This window comes from Salvelinus fontinalis, chromosome 10 (genome assembly GCF_029448725.1).
Source record: "Salvelinus fontinalis isolate EN_2023a chromosome 10, ASM2944872v1, whole genome shotgun sequence".
In the NCBI taxonomy this organism is placed as follows: Eukaryota; Metazoa; Chordata; class Actinopteri; order Salmoniformes; family Salmonidae; genus Salvelinus; species Salvelinus fontinalis.
The window spans coordinates 40152653-40175881 of record NC_074674.1 but is presented as its reverse complement, the minus strand read 5'-3'; the positions used below and the strand labels follow the sequence as shown (position 1 = coordinate 40175881).

Genomic DNA, 23229 nt, shown 5'->3' with positions numbered 1-23229 from the left:
GGTGCACCCATGACCAGCTCTGAAACCAGATTGCATAGCGGAGAAGGTGTGGTGTGATTCGAAATGGTCGGCAATCTGTTTGTTGACTTGGCTTTCGAAGACCTTAGAAAGGCAGGGTAGGATAGATAATATAGTAATGACTATATGCCATGGCAGAGACAGGGTGATCTTCCCCTTTAAAAAGCCAGCAACAGGCCTGGCAACACAGTCCCCTTCCAAAACGAACTGTCTTTGTTTAGTAGAGACCCTACTGAGTATTTCACACATCACTTTTGCTGAGACAGGGTAGAAAAGTTCTCTTTAGATTCTCAAAATACCAGTGTCAACATAGTAATTTTTCCATTATTGGTCTTTTTTTAAACCATCATTTTTTTCTGAAAATATTGGCTTTTCTTGTTGTTACAATAAAAGTGGCCATTGATTAAAATTCAATATCTTTTGAATGAGTGTTTCACGTTGGTCACACCAACGTGAAATGCAAGCTTTTATTTTGAAATGAAAGCTTTTATTTTGAAGGTTTCCTTATTATCATACCCAGTGACGTCATCATGTGTGCTTCTGGCAGAATACTAGTTAGGAAAGTCATATGACTTGTGGTTCCGCAGAATTGGCTACAGTCATTTACAGTTGTCAACAACAGTCGAAGTTGCGGTTCCCGAGGTTTAAACTGTGTTCGGAATTCTCACACTGAATATGTCAGCCTCATAAACCTGTTTAGGATTTCAACTCGCCGTCGTCCTAGGATAACCAATGTCAGGTTAGTTAAATTTACAGTTCTACTGTTGGAAACACATGACGCGTCAGATCTCGTAGTTGATCACAAAGTTGAGTTGTTTTGAGATTGGTTGATTTGTCAGTGTTTAGGCTATACAATCTTATATGTGTTTTGTCTTATTATTAAACAATGTCCATTATTGGAAATATCACTTAAATTATGTGACAACGTGCCATGGGTAGTTTCTACGGTAACACTAGTTAACATGAATTCTAGTTTTTTAAACATATGCCAGACATCGGCTAGACAGGGTGTGACCAACTCACCCCGACATTGTTACAGAGTTGCTGATTTGACAAAAACAGCTGACACCTGTGTAAAAATGATTATTTATTCTCATGCGTGTCAAAAGAAAACTAATAGTGTATTTTTTTAAATAAAAGGCATACAAAACTACACACACGTAATATATTTTTAAAACATTTTCCATCCTAAAAAAGGTAGAATAAGAAAAGGCCTTGATTTCTTGTGAAACAGATTGAAAAGTGGTTTTAGAAAACATTTACCAGAAAGTCTTTAAAAGATATTAGAAATACAAGAAGTAAAGTCTCCCCGACAACGAATATCAACACATTTCATATTGTGTTTGTTTTTGTTTTGTTTGTTGCCTCACTCTCTCCAGCTAATGTCACCGATCCCAACTCTTACTGACACCTCTTTCCATTTACTGTAACAAGCACAGACCGACAGCGGACAGCCATTGAAAAGTAGTTGACATTTAGTCAGTTTGCCCAGATTTAGTTCGGACTAAATCTGAACCAATCATAGAGACAGTAGAGCACTAGAGTATAATGTACTGTACAAAATGGTAAAACATAGACGTCTATGATTGGTTCAGATGTGGTCTGGCCCCAACCAACCAGATGTTGTTATGTTTGGGGGCGGAGTGCATTAGAATAATTGCCAGTGTGTAGAATAATACTCAAATACACCAAGGATATTGCATATTTCTACCTTTGTTTACCTATTTATGATACTCTTATCCACAGTGACTTAGTCAGTACATTCATCTTCAGATAGCTAGGTGAGACAACCACATATCACAGCCATAGTCAGTACATTCATCTTCAGATAGCTAGGTGGGACAACCACATATCACAGTCATTACATTCATCTTCAGATAGCTAGGTGGGACAACCACATATCACAGTCAGTACATTCATCTTCAGATAGCTAGGTGAGACAACCACATATCACAGTCATAGTCAGTACATTCATCTACAGATAGCTAGGTGAGACAACCACATATCACAGTCATAGTCAGTACATTCATCTACAGATAGCTAGGTGGGACAACCACATATCACAGTCATTACATTCATCTTCAGATAGCTAGGTGAGACAACCACATATCACAGTCATAGTCAGTACATTCATCTTCAGATAGCTAGGTGAGACAACCACATATCACAGTCATAGTCAGTACATTCATCTACAGATAGCTAGGTGAGACAACCACATATCACAGTCATAGTCAGTACATTCATCTACAGATAGCTAGGTGAGACAACCACATATCACAGTATTTACATTTTTCTTCAATAAAGTACAGTCGGAGCTAGTAAGAGGAGAAAAGTGAAGTGTTAATGGAAGGAACATTATTTTGGAGGGTGAGGAGGGGGGCTGTGGGACAATTTAAGAGGGGGGGGGGGTCAGATGTTTTTGGAAGATGGGCAGGGACTCTGCTGTCCTAGCTTCAGGGGGGAAGCTGGGCAGGGACTCTGCTGTCCTAGCTTCAGGGGGGAAGCTGGGCAGGGATTCTGCTGTCCTAGCTTCAGGGGGGGGGGGGAAGCTGGGCAGGGACTCTGCTGTCCTAGCTTCAGGGGGGGAAGCTGGGCAGGGACTCTGCTGTCCTAGCTTCATGGGGGAAGCTGGGCAGGGACTCTGCTGTCCTAGCTTCAGGGGGGAAGCTGGGCAGGGATTCTGCTGTCCTAGCTTCAGGGGGGGGAAGCTGGGCAGGGACTCTGCTGTCCTAGCTTCAGGGGGGGAAGCTGGGCAGGGACTCTGCTGTCCTAGCTTCAGGGGGGGAAGCTGGGCAGGGACTCTGCTGTCCTAGCTTCAGGGGGGAAGCTGGGCAGGGACTCTGCTGTCCTAGCTTCAGGGGGGAAGCTGGGCAGGGACTCTGCTGTCCTAGCTTCAGGGGGAAGCTGGTTCCACCATTGGGGTGCCAGGACAGAGAAGAGCTTGGACTGCCCTCCTGTAGGGGTGGGAGGGACAAAACTGAGTATTTGTTGGGGTATAGCGTGTGGGCAAAGCCTGAGTTCCTCTTGCTGCTCCGTAGGAAAGAGTCATGGCCTTGTAGTAGATGCGAGATTCGATTGAAAGTCAGTGGAGTGTGCGAAAGAGCGGGGTGACATGGGAAGGTTGAACACCAGGCGGGTTGCAGCATCCTGGGTAAGTTGCAAGGGTTTGATGGCAGAGACCAGCCAACAGATAGTTGTAGTAGTCCAGACTGGAGGAGATGACCAGTGCCTGGATAAGAACCGGCGCTGCTTCCTGTGTGAGGTAGGGTCGTACTCTAAGGATGTTGTAGAGAACGAACCCGCAGTAGTGAGTCACTGCTTTGATGTTTGCAGAGAACGACAGGGTGTTGTCCAGGGTCACGCCAAGGCTCTTTGCCGACATCCAAGCAGAGATGCGTGTTGCCACTGGGTTCCAGAAGGGGGAAGGAGAAAATGAGTTGTGTCATCCGCATAGCAGTGATAGGAGAGGCCATGTGAGGATATGACAGAGCCAAGTGACTTGGTGTATAGAGAGACGAGGAGAGGTCCATCCTCATAGCAGTGATAGGAGAGGCCATGTGAGGATATGACAGAGCTGAGTGACTTGGTGTATAGAGAGAAGAGGAGAGGTCCATCCTCATAGCAGTGATAGGAGAGACCATGAGAGGATATGACAGAGCTGAGTGACTTGGTGTATAGAGAGAAGAGGAGAGGTCCATCCTCATAGCAGTGATAGGAGAGGCCATGTGAGGATGTGACAGAGCTGAGTGACTTGGTGTATAGAGAGAAGAGGAGAGGGACTAGAACTGAGCCCTGGGGGGCACCAGTAGTGAGAGTCTGTGGTGCAGACACAGATCCTCTCCACGTCACCTGGAAGGAGCGACCTGCCAGGTATGATGCAATACAAGAGTGTGCAGAGCCGGAGACACCCAGCTCTGAGATGGTGGAGAAGAGGATTACAGTTCACGGTGTCGGAAGGCAGCGGATAGATTTAGGAGAAATGAGCAGACCTCACAAGTCACAGGATGTCATCTGGAGAGAGAGGGGAGAAAGATGTCAAAGCGTAGGCTAGTTATGTGTGAGTGAGACCAGTGGACTCAATATGCTGAGTGAATGAGTGAGACCAGTGGACTCAATATGCTGAGTGAATGAGTGAGACCAGTGGACTCAATATGCTGAGTGAATGAGTGAGACCAGTGGACTCAATAGGCTGAGTGAATGAGTGAGACCAGTGGACTCAATATGCTGAGTGAATGAGTGAGACCAGTGGACTCAATATGCTGAGTGAATGAGCGAGACCAGTGGACTCAATATGCTGAGTGAATGAGCGAGACCAGTGGACTCAATATGCTGAGTGAATGAGCGAGACCAGTGGACTCAATATGCTGAGTGAATTAAAAAGCGGATGTTGTCAACCTTCTTTTCAAAGTGGTTGGCAAAGTTTTCCGCAGAGGGGGTGGAGGATTTAGGAGGGAGGAGAAAGTGGAAAATAGTTTCTTAGGGGGTAGAGGCAGAAGCTTGAAATGTAGATTTGTAGAAAGTGGCTTTAGCAGCAGATACAGAGGAAGACGAGGTAGCGAGGAGGGAGTGGAAGGATGGTAGATCCTCCGGAAGTTTAGTTTTCCTCCATTGTTCGCTCAGCTGCCCGCAACCCTGTTCTGTAAACTCACAATGACTCACTCAGCCACAGAGCAGGAGGGGAGGAAGGAACGGGAACAGGGTGAGTCATAGAATGCGGAAAGGGAGAAGAGTAGGATCGAAGAGGCAGAATCAGCAGACATACTGGAGAAGGATATAGCAGAAGGGAGAGATGATAGAAGAGGAGAGAGTGGTGGGAGAAAGAGAGGAGAGTAGGATCGAAGAGGCAGAATCAGCAGACATACTGGAGAAGGATTTAGCATAAGGGAGAGATGATAGAAGAGGAGAGAGTGGTGGGAGAAAGAGAGGAGTAGGATCGAAGAGGCAGAATCAGCAGACATACTGGAGAAGGATTTAGCAGAAGGGAGAGATGATAGAAGAGGAGAGAGTGGTGGGAGAAAGAGAGGCGAGTAGGATCGAAGAGGCAGAATCAGCAGACATACTGGAGAAGGATTTAGCAGAAGGGAGAGATGATAGAAGAGGAGAGAGTGGTCAGCCCATCTGGGTGTGTAGGTTAGGAGAAGAGGGAGACAGAAATGGAAACAAAGTGGTGATCAATGACAGAGGGCGATTGCAGTGAGATTAGTAGGCGAACAGCCAATCTAGTAGAGATGAGGTCAAGCGTATTGCCTGCCTTGGGACTGGGAGGGGACTGGGAGGGGACTGGGAAAAGGTGAGGTCAAAAGAGGCAAGGAGGGGAAAGAAAGAGTTGGAAAGAAATGAATTGAAAGCAGACATCGGGAGGTTGAAGTCTGACGAAGGCCTCGAGGCCGATACGTAAAGCTTAATCAAGAGCAGTGACACTAACTCAAGAGCAGTGCACGGGTTTCCTCTTTTTTCTCATGTCATTCAACTGTTACCATGCACCTGCAACTAACATAACTCCGATGTGCGATTGCCTTTTGATCCAATGAGCGGTGAGCTATCGTCAGGAAATGTGCTCATCAATGTATCAAGCTCATTGAGGAACTCTCCAAGGGCACCTGGTGGGCGATAGATGACAACAATGTTACGCTTGAGTGGACAAGTGACGGTGACAACATGGCATTCAAATGAGGAGATAGACAGGTGAGAGAGGGGAGAAATGAGTAGCGCTTTTCCACCACCGCAACGACCAGATGTTCTCGGACTACGAGGGAACACGTAGGCAGACGCTCTCGGACTACGAGGGAACACATAGGCAGACGCTCTCGGACTACGAGGGAACACGTAGGCAGACGCTCTCGGACTACGAGGGAACACGTAGGCAGACGCTCTCGGACTACGAGGGGAACACGTAGGCAGACGCTCTCGGACTACGAGGGGAACACGTAGGCAGACGCTCTCGGACTACGGGGGAACACGTAGGCAGACGCTCTCGGACTACGGGGGAACACGTAGGCAGACGCTCTCGGACTACGAGGGAACACGTAGGCAGACGCTCTCGGACTACGGGGGAACACGTAGGCAGACGCTCTCGGACTATGAGGGAACACGTAGGCAGACGCTCTCGGACTACGGGGGAACACGTAGGCAGACGCTCTCGGACTACGGGGGAACACGTAGGCAGACGCTCTCGGACTACGGGGGAACACGTAGGCAGACGCTCTCGGACTACGGGGGAACACGTAGGCAGACGCTCTCGGACTACGGGGGAACACGTAGGCAGACGCTCTCGGACTACGGGGGAACACGTAGGCAGACGCTCTCGGACTACGGAGGGAACACGTAGGCAGACGCTCTCGGACTACGAGGGAACACGTAGGCAGACGCTCTCGGACTACGAGGGAACACATAGGGAGACTCTCTCGGACTACGAGGGAACACGTAGGGAGACTCTCTCGGACTACGAGGGAACACGTAGGCAGACGCTCTCGGACTACGGAGGGAACACGTAGGCAGACGCTCTCGGACTACGGAGGGAACACGTAGGCAGACGCTCTCGGACTACGGAGGGAACACGTAGGCAGACGCTCTCGGACTACGGGGGAACACGTAGGCAGACGCTCTCGGACTACGGAGGGAACACGTAGACAAACTCTCTCGGACTACGGAGGGAACACGTAGGCAGACTCTCTCGGACTACGGAGGGAACACGTAGGCAGACGCTCTCGGACTACGAGGGAACACGTAGGCAGACGCTCTCGGACTACGGGGGAACACGTAGGCAGACGCTCTCGGACTACGGAGGGAACACGTAGGCAGACGCTCTCGGACTACGGGGGAACACGTAGGCAGACGCTCTCGGACTACGGGGGAACACGTAGGCAGACGCTCTCGGACTACGGGGGAACACGTAGGCAGACGCTCTCGGACTACGGGGGAACACGTAGGCAGACGCTCTCGGACTACGGGGGAACACGTAGGCAGACGCTCTCGGACTACGGGGGAACACGTAGGCAGACGCTCTCGGACTACGAGGGAACACGTAGGCAGATAATAACTGGAGTAGCAGTGGTCCTCAACTCCCATGTCCCAATCAGGACCAACAAGTCTAGGGACTGAAGGGTTGCGTTGGCCGAGATGAACTTGACCGCATTCTTGATCTGCAGTTCCAAAACGCTGCTCGAAGACGACCAGGAATTCCACGTTAGTTGTACGCGGAGGGTGGAGAGCATCTGGAAAGCCAACAGGGAGAGGAGTGAACGTGTTACACAAAAACACACACAGTTCTACAAAAAAAGAAAGCAAAAATGAGATCTGAAAATAACTAGGTAAACTACTCAGAGAGAGAGTGGTGTGGAGCCTTCCTGTTACTACTTCCTTTAACAACTGTTTGTCTAGGAGGAGGTGAAACCACTCCAAAAACATGCACTGATTACCAAAACAAGGTCACATGTTTCCCTGCCCCTTAATCCTGGTTGATGTGTCAACAATCATCTGCAAGTTATGAGCAGTCAGCAGTTCACACACCAAGAAGGCTGCTGGGAAGACAGGAAGCAGTTCACACACCAGTAGACTGCTGGGAAGACAGTCACCAGTAGATGGCCCTGGCTAGCAAAGAGACAGTACTAGACCACAACAGATAGAGACAGTACTAGACCACAACAGATAGAGACAGTACTAGACCACAACAGATAGAGACAGTACTAGACCACAACAGATAGAGACAGTACTAGATCACAACAGATAGAGACAGTACTAGATCACAACAGATAGAGACAGTACTAGACCACAACAGATAAAGACAGTACTAGACCACAACAGATAAAGACAGTACTAGACCACAACAGATAAAGACAGTACTAGACCACAACAGATAGAGACAGTACTAGACCACAACAGATAGAGACATTACTAGACCACAACAGATAAAGACAGTACTAGACCACAACAGATAAAGACAGTACTAGACCACAACAGATAAAGACAGTACTAGACCACAACAGATAAAGACAGTACTAGACCACAACAGATAAAGACAGTACTAGACCAGAACAGATAAAGACAGTACTAGACCACAACAGATAAAGACAGTACTAGACCACAACAGATAAAGACAGTACTAGACCACAACAGATAAAGACATTACTAGACCACAACAGATAAAGACAGTACTAGACCACAACAGATAAAGACAGTACTAGACCACAACAGATAAAGACAGTACTAGACCACAACAGATAAAGACAGTACTAGACCACAACAGATAAAGACAGTACTAGACCACAACAGATAAAGACAGTACTAGACCACAACAGATAAAGACAGTACTAGACCACAACAGATAAAGACAGTACTAGACCACAACAGATAAAGACAGTACTAGACCACAACAGATAAAGACAGTACTAGACCACAACAGATAAAGACAGTACTAGACCACAACAGATAAAGACAGTACTAGACCACAACAGATAAAGACAGTACTAGACCACAACAGATAAAGACAGTACTAGACCACAACAGATATAGACAGTACTAGACCACAACAGATAAAGACAGTACTAGACCACAACAGATAAAGACAGTACTAGACCACAACAGATAAAGACAGTACTAGACCACAACAGATAAAGACAGTACTAGACCACAACAGAGGAAAACAAAAAGTGAAAACTCCTGGAGATATCAGAAGTCCTCTAGATATGGAACTAAGCTATAGATTGAAGCACCCATAATGCAATTCTCTTACCGTATGTAAATCCACTTCATCTACTGTAGTTCAGTAACTAAAATATATATTTTTAACTGAAGATGTCATAGCTGACGCCCCCATACTTTCTGCAGTCATCTTTGAATCTGAATTCGGAGCATATATCTAACGTGGTCGTACTAAAAAAAAATGTAGGGAGATTTTATCCTGATTCTGTTATCAAACTTTGCTTCTGCATCTCCATTAAATGTGTTGTTGTGAAATGTTCTGTGTAAATTGTTCAAGGTAGTCCTTGTGCAAAGAGTTAGTTTGTTCAACTTTGAAATCAATGTTTGTTTTTTTGTTGTCTGGTCTACATTTTAAGTCGAAGGGTAATTCCGTTTTAGCGGTATTGTTAAAGATGGGTGATGGTTGTTGTTGGGGCGCCTGCCGATAGGAGACGAGTAGGATAGACAGAGTACTGCTACTAGACACACATCAGCAGAAGAGACCGACTACAGTGTAGCCTGTTGGCCAGGTAGCCAGTGGAGACTAGAGTGTAGCCTGTTGGCCAGGTAGCCAGTGGAGACTAGAGGGTAGCCTGTTGGCCAGGTAGCCAGTGGAGACTAGAGTGTAGCCTGTTGGCCAGGTAGCCAGTGGAGACTAGAGGGTAGCCTGTTGGCCAGGTAGCTAGTGGAGACTAGAGTGTAGCCTGTTGGCCAGGTAGCTAGTGAAGACTAGAGGGTAGCCTGTTGGCCAGGTAGCTAGTGGAGACTAGAGGGTAGCCTGTTGGCCAGGTAGCTAGTGAAGACTAGAGGGTAGCCTGTTGGCCAGGTAGCTAGTGGAGACTAGAGTGTAGCCTGTTGGCCAGGTAGCCAGTGGAGACTAGAGGGTAGCCTGTTGGCCAGGTAGCCAGTGGAGACTAGAGGGTAGCCTGTTGGCCAGGTAGCCAGTGGAGACTAGAGTGTAGCCTGTTGGCCAGGTAGCCAGTGGAGACTAGAGGGTAGCCTGTTGGCCAGGTAGCTAGTGGAGACTAGAGTGTAGCCTGTTGGCCAGGTAGCTAGTGAAGACTAGAGGGTAGCCTGTTGGCCAGGTAGCTAGTGGAGACTAGAGGGTAGCCTGTTGGCCAGGTAGCTAGTGAAGACTAGAGGGTAGCCTGTTGGCCAGGTAGCTAGTGGAGACTACAGGGTAGCCTGTTGGCCAGGTAGCTAGTGAAGACTAGAGGGTAGCCTGTTGGCTAGGTAGCTAGTGAAGACTAGAGGGTAGCCTGTTGGCCAGGTAGCTAGTAGAGACTAGAGGGTAGCCTGTTGGCCAGGTAGCTAGTGGAGACTAGAGGGTAGCCTGTTGGCCAGGTAGCTAGTGGAGACTAGAGGGTAGCCTGTTGGCCAGGTAGCTAGTGGAGACTAGAGGGTAGCCTGTTGGCCAGGTAGCCAGTGGAGACTAGAGGGTAGCCTGTTGGCCAGGTAGCTAGTGGAGACTAGAGTGTAGCCTGTTGGCCAGGTAGCTAGTGAAGACTAGAGGGTAGCCTGTTGGCCAGGTAGCTAGTGGAGACTAGAGGGTAGCCTGTTGGCCAGGTAGCTAGTGGAGACTAGAGGGTAGCCTGTTGGCCAGGTAGCTAGTGGAGACTAGAGGGTAGCCTGTTGGCTAGTGGAGACTAGAGGGTAGCCTGTTGGCCAGGTAGCTAGTCACAGCACAGGTGTAACCAATAATACCTCATACAATAATAATGATTAGAGGGACTCATAGGCAAGGTCTAAGGCACTGCATCACAGTGCTAGAGGCGTCACTACAGACACTAGTTCGATTCCGGGCTGTATCACAACCTGCCGTGATAGGGGAGTCCCATAGGGTGGCGCACAATTAGCACAGTGTCGTCCTGGTTAGGGTTTGGCCGGTGTAGGCCGTCATTGTAAATAAGAATTTGTTGTTAACTAACTTGCCTAGTTAAAAGGTTAAATACAATTTGTTAAAACATTGATGCTTCCATTCAGCCACGAGAGCATTAGTGAAGTCGGTCACTGATGTTGGGCGATTAGGCCTGGGGTTGAGGTCAGGGCTTTGTGGAGGCCAGTCAAGTTCTTCCACACCGATCTTGACAAGCCATTTCTGTATGGACCTCGCTTTGTGAACGGGGGCATTGTCATGCTGAAACAGGAAAAGGGCCTTCCCCAAACTGTTGCCACCAAGTTAGAAGCACAGAATCCCCTAGAAAGTCATTGTATGCTGTAGCGTTAAGATTTCCCTTCACTGGAACTAAGGGGCCTAAACAATGAAAAACATCCCCAGACCATTTAATCCCCCTCCACCAAACTTTACAATTGGCACGATGCAGTGGGGCAGGTAGCGTGCTTCTGGCATTCTCCAAAACCCAGATTCCTCCATCAGACTGCCAGAGGGTGAAGCGTGATTTATCACTCCAGAGAACACGTTTCCAGTGAGCTTTACACCACTCCAGCCGATGCTTGGCATTGAGCATGGTGATCTTAGGCTTGTGTGCGCCGGCCGCTCGTCCATAGAAACACATTTCATGAAGCTCCTGACGAATGGTTCTTGTTCTGACGTTGCTTCCAGAGGCAGTTTGGAACTTGGTAGTGTCTGTTGCAAGGTTCAGCACTCGACGGTCCGGTTCTGTGAGCTTGTGTGGTCTACCACTTCACGGCTGAGCGGTTGTTGCTCCTAGACGTTTCCATTTCACAATAACGGCACTTACAGTTGACCGGGGGGGGGGGGGGCAGCTCTAGCAGGGTGGAAATATGACAAACTGACTTGTTTGGAAAGGTGGCATCCTATGACGGTGCCACGTTAAAAGTCATTGAGCTCTTCAGTAAGGCCAATTCTACTGCCAGTGTTTGTCTATGGAGATTGCATGGCTATGTGCTCGATTTTACACAGCTGTCCGCAACGGGTGTGGCTGAAATAGCCGAAATCTACTAATTTGAAGGGGTGTCCACATACTTTTGAGTATGTATATATATACATACTTTTGAGTATATATATATATATATATATATATATATATACAAATCACAATAAGATTCACAACTATGTTGCTAACAGTCTATGAGATCCAAGGAATGAACGTCCCCAGCCGTTTTCAAACCCGTAGTAGAGTGGTACACGGCGACTTGACTAAACCTTCCTAAACTAAGCTCGCAGCAAACAAACAAGACTTCGGCAGATTTACAGACACCTTCAAAAACTGCCACGCCAACCCGAGAGAGCTCTCCCACAGAGCCCCGAAGAGCCAAATGTACTTCCTCCTTCCTGACAGCCGGTGCGATCTAAAAGTGGCAGCGTACCTGTGAAGGCGACATGACGGATTTTGCCACAACGTTACTGTGGAATTGCTCAATATTCTATTTCCAATATGGAAGAGTTACAGAAACATTAGATGGACTTAAAATTAATTGTATCATGAAATGAGATGAAAACGGCATTGCCTATTTGATTCCCGAGGAGATCAGAGGTTGGAAATACAATTTGATCCCATAAACCAGGGGTATTCAACTCTTACCCTACGAGGTACGAGGCCAGATGGTTTTCGGTTCTACCTGATAATTAATTGCACCCACCTGGTGTTCCAGGTCTAAATCAGTTGCTGATTAGAGGGGAACAATGAAAATACGCAGTGGAACTGGCTTGGAGGTCCAGAGTTGAGTTTGAGGGCCATTAACTACCCAGCATGCACACTTGCCATCCATGTAGGCCAGGGGTTCTCAAAGTTACATCTTAAATTACTTTTGGCCAAGGGATCCATGGAATAAGTTTAAATTGTGTAATACAATACAATATATTATTATTAATCTACAATGTATGTTATTTTTTTTAATTTATTTTTAATTGAACCTTTATTTTTAACTAGGCAAGTCAGTTAAGAACAGATTCTTATTTACAATGACGGCCCACCAAAAGGACTTCTGCGGGGATTTAAACATTTAAAATAAAAATAAAATATAGGACAAAACACACATCACACCACAACACTACATAAAGATAGACCTAAGACAACAACACAACATAACAACAACATGGTAGCAACACAACATAACAACAACATGGTAGCAACACAACATGGTAGCAGCACAAAACATGGTACAAACATTATTGGGTACAGACAACAGCACAAAGGGCAAGAAGGTAGAGACAACAATACATCACGCGAAGCAGTCACAACTGTCAGTAAGAGTGTCCATTACTGAGTCTTAGAATGAAGAGATGGAGATAAAACTGTCCAGTTTGAGTGTTTGTTGCAGCTCGTTCCAGGCGCTGGCTGCAGCGAACTGAAAAGACGAGCGACCCAGGGATATGTGTGGTGTGGGGACCTTTAACAGAATGTGACTGGCAGAACGGGTGTTGTATGTGGAGGATGAGGGCTGCAGTAGTGAGGCCTAAGGGGGTTTTATAAATGAGTGTCAATCAGTGGGTCTTGCGTTGGGTATATAGAGATGACCAGTTTACAGAGGAGTATAGAGTGCAGTGACGTGTCCTATAAGGAGCATTAGTGGCAAATCTGATGGCCGAATGGTAAAGAGCATCTAGTCGCTCGAGAACACCCTTACCTGCCGATCTATAAATGACGTCTCCGTAATCTAGCACGGGTAGGATGGTCATCTGAATCAGGGACAGTTCGGCAGCTGGGGTGAATGAGGAACGATTACGATAGAGGAAACAAGTCTAGATTTAACTTTAGCCTGCAGCTTTGATATGTGCTGAGAGAAGGGCAGTGTACCGTCTAGCCATACTCCCAAGTACTTGTATGAGGTGACTACCTCAAGCTGTAAACCCTCAGAGGTAGTAATCACACCTGTGGGGAGAGGGGCATTCTTCTTACCAAACCACATGACCTTTGTTTTGGAGGTGTTCAGAACAAGGTTACAGGTAGAGAAAGCTTGTTGGACACTAAGAAAGCTTTGTTGTAGAGCGTTTAACACCAAAACCCGAGTAGGGGCCAGCTGAGTAAAAGACTGTATCATCTGCATATAAATGGATGAGAGAGTTTCCTACTGCCTGAGCTATGTTGTTGATGTAATTTGAGAGGAGTGTGGGGCCTAGGATTGAGCCTTGGGGTACTCCCTTGGTGACAGGCAGTGGCTGAGACAGCAGATGTTCTGACTTTATACACTGCACTCTTTGAGAGAGGTAGTTAGCAAACCAAGCCAAAGACCCCTCAGAGACACCAATACTCCTTAGCCTGTATTCTCTCGGGTACAAGAATGGAATGGTCTACCGTATAAAAAGCTTTGGCCAAGTTAATAAAAATAACAGCACAATATTGCTTAGAATCAAGGGCAATGGTGACATCATTGAGGACCTTTTAAGATTGCAGTGACACATCCATAACCTGAGCGGAAACCAGATTGCGTACCAGAGAGAATACTATAGACATCAAGAAAGCCAGTCAGTTGATTATTGACATGTTTTTCCAACACTTGATAAACAGGGTAGAATAGAACCCCGGGCAACATGAACCTGGTAGGAACACAAGGATATTGGTTTCCACAGTACTATATACATTTTTTAACATCAATATATATATATTTTTTTACATAAATGCACTGTAATTTAAACTGCAAAGTTTTCTCTCTGCCTCATGGGATTTTTGTTGTTGTAGAATTTCAGGATATTAGCTTGAACACGGCATGTACTGCAGACGTCATAGAAAAAGTCCTTGTAAGGCATTGAAAAAAAAAAATCTCACTTGTGTCATTCTGATCATGAAGGGGTCTCTGATGAATCTGCTGACATAGAAGGGGTGAAGGGGTAACGGCCCCAAAACGTTTGAGAACCCCTGGGCTAAGCTATACCCCCCCCCCCCCCCCCCAACTTGACAATTGGGACAGACCTTGCTCACTCTCCACGCTGTTGCGCAACTCACACACACACACACACACACACACACACACACACACACACACACACACACACACACACACACACACACACACACACACACACACACACACACATATATTACACGCTGTGCATGACTTGACTGATCTAAGCTAAGTTGATTTCCGTCATTGGTCGGGAGAGATAATGGTTGGGGAGGGTAGGACGCAATTTACTATATGAATGTCAGATTTGAGATTCAGGACATTTTAAGCACGAGCAAACTTGTTATAAAAATATTTCCCTTGGGTTTATGATGGCGACGGGCTGAGTGAGAGGAAGGTAGGAAGGTATGAGTGGCAGACAGTCGACCGGATACGAGTGGCAGACAGTCGACCGGATGTGTGACGGATTTGGAAGTGTATTATGCTAAATAAGACATTGAGATGTCGTCAACTAGCTGTTAAATCTGTTGGTTACCACTAGCTGTTTCTTTTTACAAGTCCGTTTTTACTGCTGGGGTGGTTTTGATTTGACTAGTCTGATTTAGATTTGTTTTAATTGACCATGATAACCTGCAGCTCAATAGTAGGTTAGGCTACAGGAAGTAGTAGGATAGGCTACAGGAAGTAGTAGGTTAGGCTACAGCTGTTTGACTGACACCACTGTTTTAAGGTAGTGGGTTAGGCTACAGGAAGTAGTAGGTTAGGCTACAGGAAGTAGTAGGTTAGGCTACAGCTGTTTGACTGACACCACTGTTTTAAGGTAGTAGGTTAGGCTACAGGAAGTAGTAGGTTAGGCTACAGGAAGTAGTAGGTTAGGCTACAGCTGTTTGACTGACACCACTGTTTTAAGGTAGTAGGTTAGGCTACAGGAAGTAGTAGGTTAGGCTACAGGAAGTAGTAGGTTAGGCTACAGGAAGTAGTAGGTTAGGCTACAGGAAGTAGTATAAGTTTGTCATCTTCTTTTCTCTCTCTCTTTGTGTATGTACTCACCTCTGTGTGTGTGTGTGTGTGTGTGTGTGTGTGTGTGTGTGTGTGTTTCTTCCACAGATGTCCGTTGCCATGTCTAGTCTGGAGAGCCCGCGGTCCTCTGTGTTTACCTTCGAGTCCTCAGTGCACAGCGGCCATGTGCTGCGTTGTCTGGACGACCAGCGGAGGCGTGACCTGCTGTGTGACATCACTGTGCTGGCCGAAGGGAGGAGTTTCAGGGCCCACCGTTCTGTGCTGGCCTCCTGCAGCGACTACTTCACGCACAGGGTCTCCTCCCACGCACCACAGGGACTTGTCGTCACCCTGCCTCAGGAGGTGAGAAGGGACCATAAGCCTAGGAGTCCAGGATCACATTAGTCCACTTAGGCCAGGAGTATTCCAATCTTACCATACGAGATCCGGAGTACTGCTGGTTTTCTGTTCTACCTGATAATTCATTGCATCCACCTGGTGTCCCAGGTCTAAGTCAGTCCCCGATTTAAAGGATAATAATGGAAATCAGTAGTGGAACTGGCTTCCGGGTCCAGATAGGAATTTGACTCGTTTAGGTATTAGCCAACTGAGCTAAAGCCTATTTAACACAAGTATTAGTATTTGCATTTATTATGGATCCCCGTTAGTTCCTGTCAAGGCAGCAGCTACTCTTCCTGGGGTTTATTATGGATCCCCATTAGTTCCTGCCAAGGCAGCAGCTACTCTTCCTGGGGTTTATTATGGATCCCCATTAGTTCCTGCCAAGGCAGCAGCTACTCTTCCTGGGGTTTATTATGGATCCCCGTTAGTTCCTGCCAAGGCAGCAGCTACTCTTCCTGGAGTTTATTATGGATCCCCATTAGTTCCTTCCAAGGCAGCAGCTACTCTTCCTGGGGTTTATTATGGATCCTCATTGGTTCCTGCCAAAGCAGCAGCTACTCTTCCTGGGGTTTATTATGGATCCCCATTAGTTCCTGCCAAGGCAGCAGCTACTCTTCCTGGGGTTTGTTATGGATCCCCATTAGTTCCTGCCAAGGCAGCAGCGACTCTTCCTGGGGTTTATTATGGATCCCCATTAGTTCCTGCCAAGGCAGCAGCTACTCTTCCTGGGGTTTATTATGGATCCCCATTAGTTCATGCCAAGGCAGCAGCTATGTAGTACTATGTAGTACTGTGTCATGGCTCTATGTAGTACTGTGTCATGGCTCTATGTAGTACTGTGTCATGGCTCTATGTAGTACTGTGTCATGGCTCTATGTAGTACTGTGTCATAGCTCTATGTAGTACTGTGTCATGGCTCTATGTAGTACTGTGTCATGGCTCTATGTAGTACTGTGTCATGGCTCTATGTAGTACTGTGTCATGGCTCTATGTAGTACTGTGTCATGGCTCTATGTAGTACTGTGTCATGGCTCTATGTAGTACTGTGTCATGGCTCTATGTAGTACTGTGTCATAGCTCTATGTAGTACTGTGTCATGGCTCTATGTAGTACTGTGTCATGGCTCTATGTAGTACTGTGTCATGGCTCTATGTAGTACTGTGTCATGACTCTATGTAGTTAAATAAAGGTTAAATAAAAATATGTAAACTGTGCACCTCACATAGTCTGTTCTTGAATTGGGGATTGTGAAGGGACCTCTGGTGTCTTGTGTGGGTATGCATGGGTGTGTGCTAGTCGTATGAACAGATTCAACATGTCAATCAACACCTCTCACAAATGCAAGTAGTGATGAAGTCAATCTCTCCTCTACTTTGAGCCAGGAGAGATTAACTTGCATGTCATTGATGTTAGTTCTCCGTGTAGCCTACTGGTTAGAGTGTTGGGCCAGTAACCAGCAGGTAGCCTAGTGGTTAGAGTGTTGGGCCAGTAACCAGCAGGTAGCCTAGTGGTTAGAGCGTTGGGCCAGTAACCAGCAGGTAGCCTAGTGGTTAGAGTGTTGGGCCAGTAACCAGCAGGTAGCCTAGTGGTTAGAGTGTTGGGCCAGTAACCAGCAGGTAGCCTAGTGGTTAGAGTGTTGGGCTAGTAACCAGCAGGTAGCCTAGTGGTTAGAGTGTTGGGCCAGTAACCAGCAGGTAGTCTAGTGGTTAGAGCATTGGGTCAGTAACCAGCAGGTAGCCTAGTGGTTAGAGTGTTGGGCCAGTAACCAGCAGGTAGCCTAGTGGTTAGAGCATTGGGTCAGTAACCAGCAGGTAGTCTAGTGGTTAGAGCGTTGGGCCAGTAACCAGCAGGTAGCCTAGCACATCCTAGCCTAGAATGATTTGTCCCAAATACAATGCTTTTAGTTATATAAATATTTAGGACTAACTTATTTCTTGCCACCCATTCTGTAACTAACTGCAGCGCTTTGTTAAGTGTTGCAGTCATTTCAGTCGCTGTGGTAGCTGATGTGTTTAGTGTTGAGTCATCCGCATACATAGACACACTGGCTTTACTCAAAGTCAGTGCCATGTCATTAGTAAAGATTGAAAAATGTAAGGGGCCTAGACAGCTGCCCTGGGGAATTCCTCACTCTACCTGGATTATGTTGGTGAGGCTTCCATTAAAGAACACCCTCTGTGTTCTGTTAGACAGGTAACTCTATATCCACATTATAGCAGGGGATGTAAAGCCATAACACAAGTTTTTCCAGCAACAGATCGATAATGATTAATAATGTCAAAAGCTGCAGTCTAACAAAACAGCCAATCATCAGTAATTTGTGTAAGTGTTGAATGCCCTTTCCTATAAGCGTGCTGAATATCTGTTTGCTGTGAAATAGCATTGTATCTAGTCAAACATAATTTTTTCCCCCAAAAAGGTTGTTAACTTCTCTGGGATATGTGGGACGCTAACGTCCCACTTGGCCAAAAGCCAGTAAAAATGCAAAGCGCCTAATTCAAATAAATTACTATAAAAATCAAACTTTCATGAAATCACACATGAAAGATACCAAATTAAAGCTACACTTGTTGTGAATCCAGCCAACATGTCAGAATTCAAATAGGCTTTACGACGAAAGCACACCAAACGATTATGTTAGGTCAGAGCCAAGTCACAGAAAAACACAGCCATTTTTCCAGCCAAAGAGAGGAGTAACAAAAAGCAGAAATAGAGATAAAATTAATCACTAACCTTTGATGATCTTCATCAGATGACACTCATAGGACTTCATGTTAAACAATACATGTATGTTTTGTTCGGTAAAGTTAATATTTATAAACGTGAAAAATGCTGCCCCCTATCCTAGAGAAGTTAACAGGCTGATTTGGTTGACTGTTTGAGCCAGTAAAGGGTACTTTGCTATTCTTGGGTAGCGGAATGACTTTTGCGTCCCTCTAGGCTTGAGCACATACACTTTCCTGTAGGCTTATACTAAATATTTTTGCAATATAGTCTGCTACCATACTCAGTAAATGTCCATCCAAGTTGTCAGACCCAGGTTGATAGACAACAATAATTTCCCCACCTCTTCCACACTGACTTGACAGAATTCATAATTACATTGCTGGTCTTTCATAAGTTGGTCAGTTATACTTGGATGTGTAGGGTCTGTGTTTGCTGCTGGCATGTCATGCCTAAGTTTGCTAATAAAAAAAATAATTAAAATAGTTGGCAGGCAACTGGAAGTCAACTGAGTGGTTGTCAGGCAACACTGAGTGGTTGTCAGGCAACGGTGAGTGGTTGTCAGGCAACGGTGAGTGGTTGTCAGGCAACACTGAGTGGTTGTCAGGCAACACTGAGTGGTTGTCAGGCAACACTGAGTGGTTGTCAGGCAACACTGAGTGGTTGTCAGGCAACACTGAGTGGTTGTCAGGCGACACTGAGTGGTTGTCAGGCGACACTGAGTGGTTGTCAGGCTACACTGAGTGGTTGTCAGGCTACACTGAGTGGTTGTCAGGCTACACTGAGTGTTTTTCATCACGTGAGCATAGTTTGTCTAAGAGATGAGATGAACTCAGTTCTGTCAGATAGGAAAGATATGGGATATGCTGAATCAACAGTAGTGCTGAGTGTGTGAATAGGTTGTATATCGGCCAAGCTGTACTGCTGTGTCATAACCATCTGTTTCTCTTTCTTTCCGTCCCTCTCTAAAAGGTGACGGCGAGTGGCTTTGAGCCCCTGCTGCAGTTTGCCTACACATCCAAGCTGCTCTTCAGTAAAGATACTGTCATGGAGATACGACACTGTGCCTCTATTCTGGGTTTCAGGGATCTGGACTCGGCCTGTTTCGACTTCCTGTTGCCCAAGTTCTTCAGCAGCAGTAGGGCCTCCTTCCAGAGGAAGACCTGCTGTAAGACACGGTGTAGGAGACAGTCGCCCAGGGCGGAGCTTAGCGACATCGACACTAACAAGGACGTCTTAGATGATGACAAAGAAGTCAAGGTGGTTTCTGATTCGCCCGTTGAACAGGATGTGGGTGGCCAACCAGCAAATGACGAGACGGGACGTAAAAGCAAAAATCTCACCCATCCTCCTGAAGCCGATATCCAATCAGACGGCCAGACTGACTACTCCCTACAGTGCCCCAAGTACCGTAAGTTCCAGCAGGCTTGTGGGAAGGTGAGGCTGTTTGTGGAGGTCTGTGCCCCAGAAACAAACCCCGACTCCCTAGTGGTGAGAGAGGAGGGCTGCCCTCTGCCCCTGCCCCTTCCCCAGTCCTTGCGACCCTGCTCCACTGGTGGAGGCATTAGGGAAGGTCCTGCAGTGGAGACTTCTGGAGGAAACTCTTCACTTCTCTCACAGACACAGACTGACCAGGCAGGACAGGGAGAGGTGGAGCAGAAGACTGACCAGGCAGGACAGGGAGAGGTGGCGCAGAAGACTGACCAGGCAGGACAGGGAGAGGTGGAGCAGAAGACTGACCAGGCAGGACAGGTAGAGGTGGAGCAGAAGACTGACCAGGCAGGACAGGTAGAGGTGGAGCAGAAGACTGACCAGGCAGGACAGGGAGAGGTGGAGCAGAAGACTGACCAGGCAGGACAGGGAGAGGTGGAGCAGAAGACTGACCAGGCAGGACAGGGAGAGGTGGAGCAGAAGACTGACCAGGCAGGACAGGGAGAGGTGGAGCAGAAGACTGACCAGGCAGGACAGGGAGAGGTGGAGCAGAAGAAAGGAGAAGAGGATGATGAGGAGAAGAGAGAGATGGATGAGAGACGTAGAGAGGCAGATGAAGAGAACACAGTGAAGTATGAGAGGATAGGAGAGACAGAAGAGAGGAGGAGAGGAGAGACAGAAGAGAGGAGGAGAGGAGAGACAGAAGAGAGGAGGAGAGGGGAGACAGAAGAGAGGAGGAGAGGGGAGACAGAAGAGAGGAGGAGAGGGGAGACAGAAGAGAGGAGGAGAGGGGAGACAGAAGAGAGGAGGAAAGGAGAGACAGAAGAGAGGAGGAGAGGAGAGACAGAAGAGAGGAGGAGAGGAGAGACAGAAGAGAGGAGGAGAGGAGAGAGGGCTTCTGGAGTCGACTGTCATAGCTCTATCCTTGCTCTCGTGGAGGTGTCTAGTGGTCGGCTTGTCAGCTGTGAAGAGAGCCCAGGGTTGGGTACAGCACCACACCGATGCCCCCTGGAGGCATCTGGGCTGGACAAGCAGAGCCCTGGAGGTGTGGGGGGAGGAGGTTGTGTTCTAGGGGGTAGAGGACACCATGAAGGAATAGATCCAGCGGTCTCCAGCCTGCCACAGACAGAACAGGAGCAGGGAGGGAGAGCGTGGAGAAAGGTGGGAAGAAGGATAGAACATGGAAGAAGTGAAAGCGGACAGGGAGAGAGGAGAGAGCGAGGATGGGAAGAGAGGAGCAGCGTGGAAAGAGAGGTGGCTGAACACTTGGCCCATGGCCTCTGGTCAGAGTTCTCCTCTTCTCCTCCCCTCCTCCAGGACTTCCTCCCTGGGACTGAGTCTGGGAACCTCCGGAGCAGCAGCTCCACCTTGGATTGGCTCCACAAGCTTGACATCAGCTCCAGTACTGGGGACTGTCCCTTCCTCCACGGCTTGGACAGGGAGACAGACGGAGGGACGGACAGAGGGACAGGGGAGGGGACAGACAGGGGGACAAAGAGCGCGACTGGGCTGGAGTGTGAGGGGTCGTCCCAGTTAGAGAAGAGTCCCTGTGTGTCCTCCCTGACATCTGGAGACGATGGAGACTCCGACTGCTTCGATACGGAGGGAGACAGCGAGTCCTGTTCCTACAGCCAGAGAATCAAAGAGGTGATTTAAACAAGAGGGAGACAGAGAGACGCTAGGACTGGGCTGAACTAGAGGGAGACAGAGAGAGGCTAGGACTGGGCTGAACTAGAGGGAGACAGAGAGAGGCCAGGACTGGGCTGAACTAGAGGGAGACAGAGAGAGGCCAGGACTGGGCTGAACTAGAGGGAGACAGAGAGAGGCTAGGACTGGGCTGAACTAGAGGGTGACAGAGAGAAGCTAGGACTGGGCTGAACTAGAGGGAGACGGGGGGAGGCTAGGACTGGGCTGAACTAGGGGGAGACAGAGAGAGGCTAGGACTGGGCTGAACTAGAGGGAGACAAGGGGAGGCTAGGACTGGGCTGAACTAGAGGGAGACAGAGAGAGGCTAGGACTGGGCTGAACTAGAGGGAGACGGGGGGAGGCTAGGACTGGGCTGAACTAGAGGGAGACAGAGAGAGGCTAGGACTGGGCTGAACTAGAGGGAGACAGAGAGAGGCTAGGACTGGGCTGAACTAGAGGGAGACAGAGAGAGGCTAGGACTGGGCTGAACGGGGTGAGAGCTACTGAGTTTGCATAATGCATGCTTTTATTCCAGCCCTGCTCTAACAGAACCGATCCTACTTATCATCTGGACCAGGTGTGTTCGAGCAGGGCTGGAACAAAATCATGCACAGGGCTGTCACCCTGGGTTGTCCTGCTTCAATGAGACCAGAGAAAACCTCTGGTGTGACCATTATAAGGAGACAGGCATGCATGTATTTGGGTTTGTCTTATTAACCAAAAAGTAAAATCTCTCTGTATGTTTAAAACATGTTAGATCACAGTATTTATGGTGTCTTTCCTACTGGCTCTGATTTTTCTGCTAACTTCTTTATTGAGGAAAAATGTACTGACTGTGATGACTGTGATATCTCACCTAGCTATCTGAAGATGAATGTACTGACTATGACTGTGATATGTGGTTGTCTCACCTAGCTATCTGTAGATGAATGTACTGACTATGACTGTGATATGTGGTTGTCTCACCTAGTTATCTGAAGATGAATGTACTGACTATGACTGTGATATGTGGTTGTCCCACCTAGCTATCTGAAGATGAATGTACTGACTATGACTGATATGTGGTTGTCTCACCTAGCTATCTGAAGATGAATGTACTGACTATGACTGTGATATGTGGTTGTCTCACCTAGCTATCTGTAGATGAATGTACTGACTATGACTGTGATATGTGGTTGTCCCACCTAGCTATCTGTAGATGAATGTACTGACTATGACATGTGGTTGTCTCACCTAGCTATCTGTAGATGAATGTACTGACTATGACTGTGATATGTGGTTGTCTCACCTAGCTATCTGTAGATGAATGTACTGACTATGACTGTGATATGTGGTTGTCTCACCTAGTTATCTGAAGATGAATGTACTGACTATGACTGTGATATGTGGTTGTCTCACCTAGTTATCTGAAGATGAATGTACTGACTATGACTGTGATATGTGGTTGTCTCACCTAGTTATCTGAAGATGAATGTACTGACTATGACTGTGATATGTGGTTGTCTCACCTAGCTATCTGAAGAT

At 47.3% G+C, this 23229-nt stretch overlaps 1 protein-coding gene across 2 annotated transcripts in view; it reads left to right on the top strand.

Annotated features, from left to right (window-relative positions):
- Positions 1 to 592: 592 nt before the first annotated feature.
- Positions 593 to 23229, top strand: part of LOC129864144 (transcription regulator protein BACH1-like) — a 25785-nt gene continuing 3148 nt past the window's right edge. For both annotated transcript variants that reach the window (XM_055936811.1, XM_055936810.1), the window contains exons 1-3: positions 593 to 757; positions 15571 to 15825; positions 19561 to 21666. In XM_055936811.1, coding sequence (XP_055792786.1) covers positions 15571 to 15825; positions 19561 to 21666 — 2361 coding nt within the window. In that variant the 5' untranslated portion in view covers positions 593 to 757. The remainder of the gene's footprint in view (positions 758 to 15570; positions 15826 to 19560; positions 21667 to 23229) is intronic.